The following is a 10578-nucleotide window of genomic DNA, read 5'->3' on the forward strand; positions in this document are numbered from 1 at the left end:
TTAACCTAAGCTGAATAAACATGAGATATTGTTATCCCTTTTCTGTGAGCTAGAAAATGCAGAGATAACAGACTGTCAGGGCAACTCAGACAATGTTTAAATTTAGTGTACAGTATGTGTGATGACAAAAGAAAACAGGAAGAAAACAAGCTGCAAGGCCCCTCAATAATCCCCCTCCATAGAAAATGTGCAACTGCTACCAGAGGGCTCTCTACCTAAAAGGCACCTGTGGGGCACAGCTAGCCTAACGGTCCGAGGAATGAGGTAGTCTGGGTCAAGTGTAGACAGAAAGGTGGTAGAAAGTGGGTGATTCACCAGGCCTAAGTGTTAGTGTGGCACATGTCATAGTGTACGGTTACAAAACAGGAGAAGGAACAGGAAGATAATACTGGTTGTTAAAGAGAGTCCATGCGTTTTGACAGCAGTAGTCAATAATTCCAATCCGCTGCTGTGTCCTGCCCCCCGGTGGCCAGATTGGTGCTCTGCATTTGTGAGCTGAGTGTGCGCTCTATGTGCGTCCTGTGTGTTTCTGTGTGTGTGTGTGTGTGTGTGTGTGTGTGTGTGTGTGTGTGTGTGTGTGTGTGTGTGTGTGTGTGTTTCTGTATGTGTGTGTGTGTGTGTGTGTGCGTGTGTGTGTGTGTGTGTGTGTGTGTGTGTGTGCGAAGGATGGGGGACCACTCTGACTCTCAGCAACAGCGCATGCGAGGTGGGGGCAACTCCGGAGGCACTTCCGGTTCAGGCTGCAGAGACAGGACACTGTTGGAAAGCTCCTTGTTGGGAACTTCCAGAGGCATCTGTTTTAGCAGGAACAAAGAAAAAAACAAAAAAAACAAATCAGAAAACACAGGGTTAATATGTTGAATTTGTAGACAGCGGACACTTATTGAGTGGTTGATTAAGTGTCACTATGTAAGAGGCGAGTAAACTCTTCCAACAAATAGCGTAGGCAGAACAAGAGCGATATAGGTACAATGTACGTACAATGGATAGTTCAATTAAAGAAGTGAATTGTATCAGTATAACCAAAGGATGCTTTCACAATAAAGCTGCAGCGATTCGTCAAATACTTGATTAGCGACAATTTGGAATACATTTTCCAGAAATTTTTTAAGCGAAAAATGCCAAATATTCTTCTAGCCCCAGCTTCTCCAGTGACCGCTTTTGCTGCTTTTTTCTGTTTACCATCATTAGGTCCATTTCCACTGGGACTGGGATCCACTGGGATTTTGTTTTACCCGAAAAAAAGTCCCTGCTTGGGGGGCACTACTTTCTGAAGGTTCAGGAGCTTTCGATGTGGGGCTTGCAGCGCTGAGCATCGCTGACAGGTCAAGTATTCTAGCGTTTTCTGCAGCATTGTTGTGCTTGTTTTTGCTTTGTTTTTGCAGAGAACGACATTACATGCGCTTACAAATGTGCGTGAAAGGCAACCGTCGTGCTTTTGATAGGTCAGCGGAGTAATTTGCTCAATCTTCCCGGGGCTTTGGCCCTGCTGTGGAAATGCAAACCACAATGCACTGGAGGATCTTTAAGCCCTGGGAATGTTCCTGGACATAAGTTCTTGCGAAATTAAAGATCCCGGAACTTTTGGTGGAAAGGCAATTACTGTAAATGAAAGATTTTTGGGGTTTTGGACTGTTGGTCTGACAAAATAAGAAATCTGATGATGTCACGCATGTTATGGATATTTTTCATTATCTTCTCACATTTAACAGACCAAACAATTAATCAAGAAAATAATCCGCAGATTAATCGGCAATTAAAATGATTGTTAGTTGCAGCCATATTTCACACGTAATCTGTTTGGTTCGGTTCAAACTAACTCTGGTGCTTTTGCCTGTTTGGTGATTTTGGGCTGGTGTGAAAGCTGTCAATTGAACTCTGGTGCAGACTCAACAGAAGGACTGAGACTGCCTATAAAGGAGGGTCTCGATCTGCTTCCAAATGGACTCTGGTGCAGCTTTTTTTTTCTGTCGAAACAAAACGGACAAACCACAGGATCTTATAGTAGATATGAGATTTTAAGCATGGATTCAAAAGCTATACTACTATTAAATCAATCTGCTGACAGTCTGCTGACAGTGGTATAACATATGCTCGTTGATACGTGAACGCAAAGACTTTCCCTAATACATCAGAAAGTGAAAAGCTGTTGAAACTGAGGTGTGAAGAAAAAAAACAAAAAAAATTCTTCAGGTACTTACAGGCAGAGCAAGGAAGGGAGAAGCATTAAAAGCCTTTATTTAGTCAGGCGTATTAGTTAAAACCTCACGGGTCTTTGTCAGGGCGGAAACAGTAAAGATAGATTGTTTACACCTGGTACTCTTTATAAACGATACACCAAAAACTGCAATATTGCAAAACATAATGAAATAACTACCACAATGACATCAGAACAATAATATCATTAAAAGAAAAAAGAAATAGAATTACAATATTGCAAATCATATCATTTCAAATAATGTAGTCCCATCAGAATGGATAATTATGAAAGCTGTTTATAGAAAAGGGCTTATAATCTGTTTCCTCATTCTAACCTGGATATATTAGGGCATCATATTTAAAAATAAAATAGGTTAAAAAGAGTTGTGTTGTGCTTGTGCCCTACTCTGTGTATTTTGGCTGTGCCTCATTAAAAACTGCGTGAAACACATTGACCACATAATTATTATCTCCGCCTGCAACTATTTTGTTTTGAGTCGTACGTCCAATCGACCGTAAAATCCAATGAATGAGTTACCTGTCAATCTGTATGATGTGTGTGACGATGTGTTTACTCCTTTTAGTTCATTTCGTCCTTTTTCAGGACCAAATGAACCTAAACTACAGGTGTGATAAAACCCTTAACTGATGAAAATTCAATAATTGTTACAGAAGCTGTTGTATTTAGAGGAGTTAAGACCGTGTCGAATCTACTTTTCATTTAGACAGATTGTATGAAATGTAATTATACTACTGAAGACGGCGGGAAGGAGCAGACTGTTTTACCAGGTGCAACTCGAATAACCACAGGTGGCTTATTTTAGTCAAAACATCAAATCCAATGCCGCTTCAATGTCGATTTTACGGAAAAATTACTGGAAATTATGGCACACTGACCTTGCTAAGAATATCATCCACAAGCTTCAGGAAGATTTCATCCACATTAAAGTTATCCTTGGCACTAGCTTCGCAGAAGCGCATTCCACTTATTCGAGAGGCAAACTGTAACACAAAAAAGTGTGAAATTAGCACAGAGCCAGCCAAGTACAACTGCATCATTTCATAGGGGCAAAAATTAGCCTGAAAGACACAGCACAGTTTCTGAGGGAGCGAATCAGTGTGTCTTTGAAGCAAACAAAGCCCATGTGCCTTATGACAGCATAATGTTTTCTCTATTAAGTATCTATCTGCCTTATTTCCCTGCTAAAGTGTGTGACTGAACCTTCAAAATGTTTTGCAGATACTTCATGACAGTACATCTATTGTATGTACAACCGTGTCTTCTTCTAGATACTCTGATCTGTTCAAATGTGTAGAAAATAAAGATGTGGTTCTGTGGTATGGTGAAAGAGTGCAGCTGCGTGTTGAACATACCCTCTCTCCCTGCTGTCTGGAGATGATACGATCGGTCTCGCAGTCCAGCTTGTTACCGACCAGGAGAAGCTCTGCTTCCTCTGAGGCGTACTGACACAAAACAAAGAGCAGAGAGGAGACACATCAGGGAATAATCAGCCTCCCATTCCATAAAAGTCATACATCACTGCAATGAAATCTGTTCAGCGTACTGACACCATGAAAACTGGATGTATAGTCCAGCAACTACAGGCACAGAGGTTGTTATTCTTAAAAAAAAAAAAAACATTTTCTTACACATGGTTTTGTCAACAATTTCATTCAGTCTGATTTGGCAAGGTTACAACAAATTTTTTTGAAACTTGGAACTTAAAAGTAAGTTTCTGGCGAATTTACCTATAAAGCTACAGTGCAAGGGCTGCGGCAATGAAAGAGCTACGAGGACACAGTTTGATCCATGTCTGCATGATGCTAAGGTGGGACTTGCAATGATTATTAAATATTATTGTCAACATAAAATGACTGTTACTGATTCAGGCCAACCACTGAATTGAAATTAGCTCACTACAGATATAATCGCTATTAGTGTATATATCAGCCGATAAATAACAAGAAATGAAAGTACAGATATGCCAAAGATAATTTTTGAAACAGCGTCATCATTCTACAGTTTGTCCAACAGACAGGTTTGACCAGTTTATTTTTCAATAGTTAAATGTTAAAACCCTATGAAAAACGTTTATTGATGTTACCGGCTGTGTAAAGAAATGTAATATGGGCTGATGTATCATTATCAGAGTTTCTAAACTCTCAAATAGCAATTCCAGTATCAGCCTCACAAATGCAGTATCAGGCAGGCTATAATGGAAAAGCGTTTCTGCAAAGTGACACCTTAAAAAACACCCACAGCTCATGTAACGGCTGCCAGCGCTAATGAATTTGAAGAAAAAGGCAGAACTGAAGGGTGAATATCGGGGGAGGTTTGGATGGGTCGGCACTTTTATTGGATTCAATCTTTATGTAAACATCAGGTGCATGGCAGAACCCAAGGAATGGTTTGGTCACTGTACAAGAGAAAACGGTGCGGTCTGACATGTTTGACATATAATAATAGCAGAGGAACACACCCAAGGACAAGAAAGAAAAGGCATATTTCATCGAATGAGATGTTTAAGAAAAATGTAACTGTCCAGAGGTTTTGTTTACCTTGTCTATCATTTTCATCCATTTGGGAAGGTCGTCAAAGGTCTCCTGCTTCGTGATATCATACACTAGCACTATTCCCTTGGCGCCTCTGTAGTAGGCTGATGTGATGCTGTTGAACCTCTCCTGGCCAGCAGTGTCCCTGGATGTAAGAAATCAAACCCAATATAAATAAAATAACAAAGGCTTTATCTATCTTTATCTATTCAAGCCAGTCACAGCAGTGTATCCGATAATTTTGGAATACCAAAATACTGATTGACTGATTTAAGGTTTTTTTCATTCAGCAAGGATGAATATGACTAATAGGCTCTTATTTTAAAAAAAAAAGAAAATGTATTTTTATTATAGGTTAGTAAACTTGACCACTTATTTAAGATTAAACAACAAATAGGGAGAGAAGAATCAGCTTTTACCTACATTTTAACAATGTAATTTTAATAATTAACATTGATGAAATTGTAAATACTTCACACATCCACATCATCATCTTGTATCTAGCTAAGAAAAATATAAAATCAGACGACTTTTGTTCCAGAATGAGGTAATCTGAGGAAAGATGACATCTCACACGCAGTTATGAAAGAAGTATCACCTCTGTAACACTTTAGTTGAACCTGCCCTATTTAGCATTTATTAGCAGTATATAAACATTTGAGAAAATGGCTTGGAACACACAATAATGTAGCTGTAAGCAGACATAAGTGTTTATTAATGTATTTGTCAAAAAGTATAATGCCTCCTGTAGGCACCCATGATTCGAGGCTGATATATATATATACAGACAATTAATGAGAATATAGTAAAACACAGTTGTAATTATATAAAATATCTTTTCATAGGAGAAGTTACTGTATAGTTGTTGAAAATCCTGCATTAATAGACATTTCAAAATGTCAATTACAGCTACATTACAGTTTGTTGTAAACCATTCATCAAATGTTTAGTGCTTATAAATGCTAAAAGTATTACCATCGACTTAAAATTAAAATGATGGTCTTTTTAAAAGCAATGACAGCTATTACAGGTTGAGCAATAAGAATTACAGACACTTGAAATTAGATTTACTCAAACTAAATATGTGTATCTTTGGAAATTAACTCTTCATTAACGAAATGTAAAGGTACAAAGATATTTATAAATGTATGTGTTGGTATTTTTTAGTTTATGCTATGATTCATCTGATCATCTGAGTCTGGTTTAGTAGCATGACAAGCAGTTTGAGCTCCACTCACAGTGCAGTGTTACTGTACCTTCAGCCAGCTAGTCTCTCCCTGTTCCCCCTTTGAGTCACAGTCAGGCTTATGAGCAGGAGAGCGGACAGAGACACAGCAGCACAATGGCAGGGTTAGGTAAGGCAGGGCGCGGCAGTGATGGAGCTTGATGCGAGCAGTTCAACGTGAGAGACAAGACACACTGAGGACGGCCTTCCGGATCGGACAGGTCGAGGACAGGCAGAGGAGCGGGGGAAAAAAAAGCGGGACGTGGAAAGTTGGAAGACGTGATGTGGAGGTGGGAGGGTGGACGGGGTGTTAGTGAAGAAGTCAGATGTGTTAGTGAAATAAGCAATGGAGTTCCCACATTTTAGCCCAACACTGTCACACAAAGGCAGATACTCAGTCAGCAAAAAGCTTTCCTGACTAATTTGTAGGGCTGTAGTCTCCCAGTCAACTGGTCGATATGCTCATCTGATCAAATTTTCATTGGTTGGACAATCACCGGCGTCACTTTCATTTCATACCACCATTATTTACGGCAGCAGCAGGAGGGACAAACTACCAGTGCAAACGAGTTGGGGAGGGGGGGTCAAAACTTTAACTCGCCCAACCTAACGGAGACTGCTAGGTCTAACTTATTTAATGTTTATGAACGTTTATTCAAAGTCAGCTCCAAACTAACTGGCTGCATTTTGTTAAAAAAGATGACCAAAAAGTCGAGTGTAAACTTTGCAAACAGCAGTTTGCGTATCACAGCTCAACAACCAACATGGCTTATCATCTAAAAACAGTAGGCTAACCTGTCTGCGTTAGGATGCTCCGTCAACTTTCGTGTTTAACGTTTAAGGCTTTGAGGGTGTATTCCACATTAGTTCTTATGCTGGGATCACCAGTTTATATAGTTCTTTTTTTTGGGTAGGTTCACACTGGTCAGCTCTGAGTCTGTTATTATCATTTCAACATAAAATAAATAGGTTAAAATTATTTTAAATGCTACAAATACTAGCTTTTTATGTTTATTATTAATTCATTTAGGCCAACAAGGCTGCCAGGTAGAGTGCACTCATTGCACCGTGGCCAATTTATTTAATCTAGAGACAACAGAGATTTTTTTCCTGTCGCGACCAATCGAATAGTTGAAGAGCAGGTATGATATTCGTCAACCAAGATTTTCTTTGGTTGACTACAGCCCTAGTTATTTGTGGCATGTTAATCAGTTCTTCAATCGTTGGACAAGAAAACCAGATTTTTTTTAAATGTAATGAAGTCACAAGACACAAGTAGAAGAAAAAAATCAAATAACATCATCCCCCTCACTGGTGGTCTATTTGAGCAATAATACTAGCCTGGTTCCAGACCTCTGAATTGCTGCACACATGTCTGAGTTTTTCAGCAATTTAAACAATATATTAGAATAATAAAATGAAACGAAGAGGCAATTCAGCCTGATAATCAAGCAACAACAACACTGTATGTCTGCAGTAAACAGTTGCCATACAACCACTAACTGACATTTTAAGGTATTAAACATCCATCACTAATTGATTGATGTGGATACTGTAACAAAAGGAGGATTTTTTTTTCTTAGTGTCTCTTATTAGTATTATTGCAACAAAACTTTCAGAGAAATCTGATCGTAATAAATTCAAAATCAAATTACTACTACTCATTAGCACTTTCGGTTCTGCAGGTGTGTCAGTGTATACTACTTAAATATTTAAATTTGGGTGCAGACAACCATGTGATTCCTTTAATATACATGGTAATTCTGGCAAACCTGCCAGGGGTTTCAGTGGGAGGGCAAGACACATACAGATTCACACTCTCCACCTCAGTTTCCATTTGCCTCTGTATAAACGCTGCGGCCGACAAGTAGAAAATGCTAATGCAGCAACAAGTACATAATCCGTCAACAGCTTCCCTCCCACAAACCTGCTGTGCTGGTTTAAAGGCATAACCAAGTCGCAGGTACCGCTGCCAGTGTTTGAACATAGTCTCTGCAGTACTAGCAGAGTGTTTTGTCCCTGGGCCTTGGTTTTCCTTTTAAAAATAAACTGAGTTTGTCATGGAGTCCAATACAACAGTCCTGCAACAAATCCTCCCTTCATGAAGTTTATAATGTTCAGTTTTAGTTGAAACCGTTTTAGATTGGTGTTGATTCAGCTGGAGCATGTAGTCTGTGGTGCTGTTGAACTGTATTGTGTTATACAGAGAGGTTTTTCTGTTTTTAGCCTACCCTCATTGATATAAATGGGGTGGACAAAAAACAAATACTATAACCTTCATGAAGGTAGTCATTAATGAAGGACGGTTAATAGGTATTATACTACATTAGTTTTAGCTAGGTGTACCTAATAAACTGGCAACTAAGTGTAAGTTTCCTGTGTTTTTACATATAGGTGTTCACTTGTAAGTCATCACAGAAAATCTTGGGAAAAACACAACGTGTAAAGATAACAAATACACCATCATCTGTTGTCACCAAAGCTACTGCGACTGTTGTTTAGACAACAACATGTGAGAGTGTGATGAGCATGATCCCTTGTTGCTCCATAGGTAGAGGTTAAAACCTAGATTCGATTCCCACTGGAGCAACATTCTCTTTGGATAAAAACGTTCAATGTTAATAGTTGATTTAAAAAAAAAAAAAAAATGTTTTCATGTTTTGCAAGTTTTTATTATTTTACTGTATTTTATCATTATTAACAACTTTAAGTTATTTCTTTTTGTACATACCTCACCTCCTATACAAAGCTGAAAATCACCAGTCGTTTTTAGTTAGAGCAGTATGCAGCATGATAGGACAGAGGAAACGCTCCATGATAGGACGGGAGGAGGAAATGCACCATGCAGAGGAGTAAAGGAACTGGAAACTTCTTTCCAATTACTTACCATATCTGTAATCTGATCTTCTTTCCTCTCAGCTCAACTGTCTTGATTTTGAAGTCAACTCCTATGAGGGGAAGCCAAAACACACATGTGAACGCGTACACGTACCAACATTTCCCGTGTTGTTTTACCTCTATGCAGGTACAATTTCATTTAGTGTATTGGTTGGTTTTACATCAAGCCGTATGAAGAAAACTGTCTTCCCTTTCTTTGCATTAAAGCCTTGTGTCTGGTTAAATTATGTTTTTATTTAAGCACGGTCGGTTTTCCTCGGCTTGGTATCTGCAAAACAATGAGTAAAGCAGTCACTCATACTTGTGTCATACTTATAAAAGCTGTGAATGATCCTAGAAAATCTTCCATTAAAACACAGGACAACATTTTCAGCCAGACTATTCCCTGTGTGGTGTCCGTGATCAAAGGAGCACACTATTGGTGACGCACGGCTCACACAACCTGCGAGCTGTGTCACAGGAATGACAGGGCACAAAATGGAGCTCTGCCATAGCAGCTGCCTGTGTGCAACTATTTTGGGATTGGACACTATGGCTGGCTGCTGTAGTGGTCACAGGACTGTTTACCCAATTCCACATATCAACAGACGTCATGTGTATTAAGGTGGCAGCATCTTGACGTTTATGTTTAAACTATCATTTATCACAGTTTGAGCCTGTGATAGTCAAAGTTTGCAATGCTGAACTTCTTGTTTACAACTATGTTTGTGCAGCTTTTCTGTTCCAACTTTGCAAATAAAATAAAATAAAATAAAATAAATACTGGCGCTAAAATACGCAACACCCACCCAAAGACTATTTCAAATCTCAAACGTGTGTGTGGAAAGCAGAAAAACACTTCATAGCAACACAGTCACATCGCTGATAGTTTTGTTAGCTTGAACAGTGTTGTTGTTGCAGTTAGCTTAAATTAGCCAGCTACAGCTGGCAGCGTAACCTCTATTCAGTCCCATTCCACAGTAAAGTATGCGGGCTGCATGTTTAAAACGTCCACCCCGTGGCGGTTAAGTATCTTCCGTCCAGTAAGTAGACGGAGCCCTACTGTATGTCATTAAAAAAGTTGACAAGAACAAGTCCCGTGAACGCCTCCTGTCCTCACCTACTGTCGACTTGCAAGCTTCGCAGAAAGTGTCGTCTGTATATCGCTCCATGAGGCTGGTTTTACCAACACCACGGGAGCCAATAATGATAATCTGAAGTTTAAAATCAGCGGGTCTTGGAGGCATCTTCCTGCGGCGCGACTGAGCCCCCAGAGCGGGGGACGAGTTCCCGGAGCCCCCGCCAACACCGGCGGCCCTCCGCGGTATATCATATCTCGGATCCATCAGTAATTCCACATTTGTGAAAACACAAAAAAACAGACAAACAGGCCTAAACTGTTACACAACCGAAACAACGTGCTATTTCCAACTTTCTTTCGTATCTGTGGAAGTTTGCGAAAGTTTGTCGCTCGCCGACAGTTGTTGTTGTTCAGCCATTAGACACCGGAGCCGCCATGACGTCATTAACCACGCTGTAACACACTTCCGTTTCCGCCGCAAACTCGTATCAGATTTTATTTTTAATTTTGGTCGGCAGTATGTATTTATTCAGTCACTTACTTTTATATTTCCCAGAAGAGCTGTGTAGAATTAGCAAGCTCTCTGACTTAGTTTTAAACGGTGGTAGAAAGTAACTACATTACATTTACTACAGTACATTTA

At 39.6% G+C, this 10578-nt stretch overlaps 1 protein-coding gene across 1 annotated transcript; it reads right to left on the bottom strand.

The window, feature by feature from the left end:
* Positions 1 to 637: 637 nt before the first annotated feature.
* rab12 (RAB12, member RAS oncogene family) lies at positions 638 to 10200 on the bottom strand. Its single transcript, XM_040143879.1, has 6 exons — positions 9975 to 10200; positions 8865 to 8925; positions 4759 to 4897; positions 3574 to 3663; positions 3097 to 3201; positions 638 to 794 (listed from the first exon to the last, which is right to left on the bottom strand). Exons 1-6 carry the CDS (start codon positions 10198 to 10200, stop codon positions 687 to 689), a joined length of 729 nt encoding a protein of 242 aa, XP_039999813.1. The 3' UTR covers positions 638 to 686.
* Between the last annotated feature and the right edge of the window lie 378 nt (positions 10201 to 10578).

The sequence above is a fragment of the Xiphias gladius genome, chromosome 14 (assembly GCF_016859285.1).
Source record: "Xiphias gladius isolate SHS-SW01 ecotype Sanya breed wild chromosome 14, ASM1685928v1, whole genome shotgun sequence".
In the NCBI taxonomy this organism is placed as follows: Eukaryota; Metazoa; Chordata; class Actinopteri; order Istiophoriformes; family Xiphiidae; genus Xiphias; species Xiphias gladius.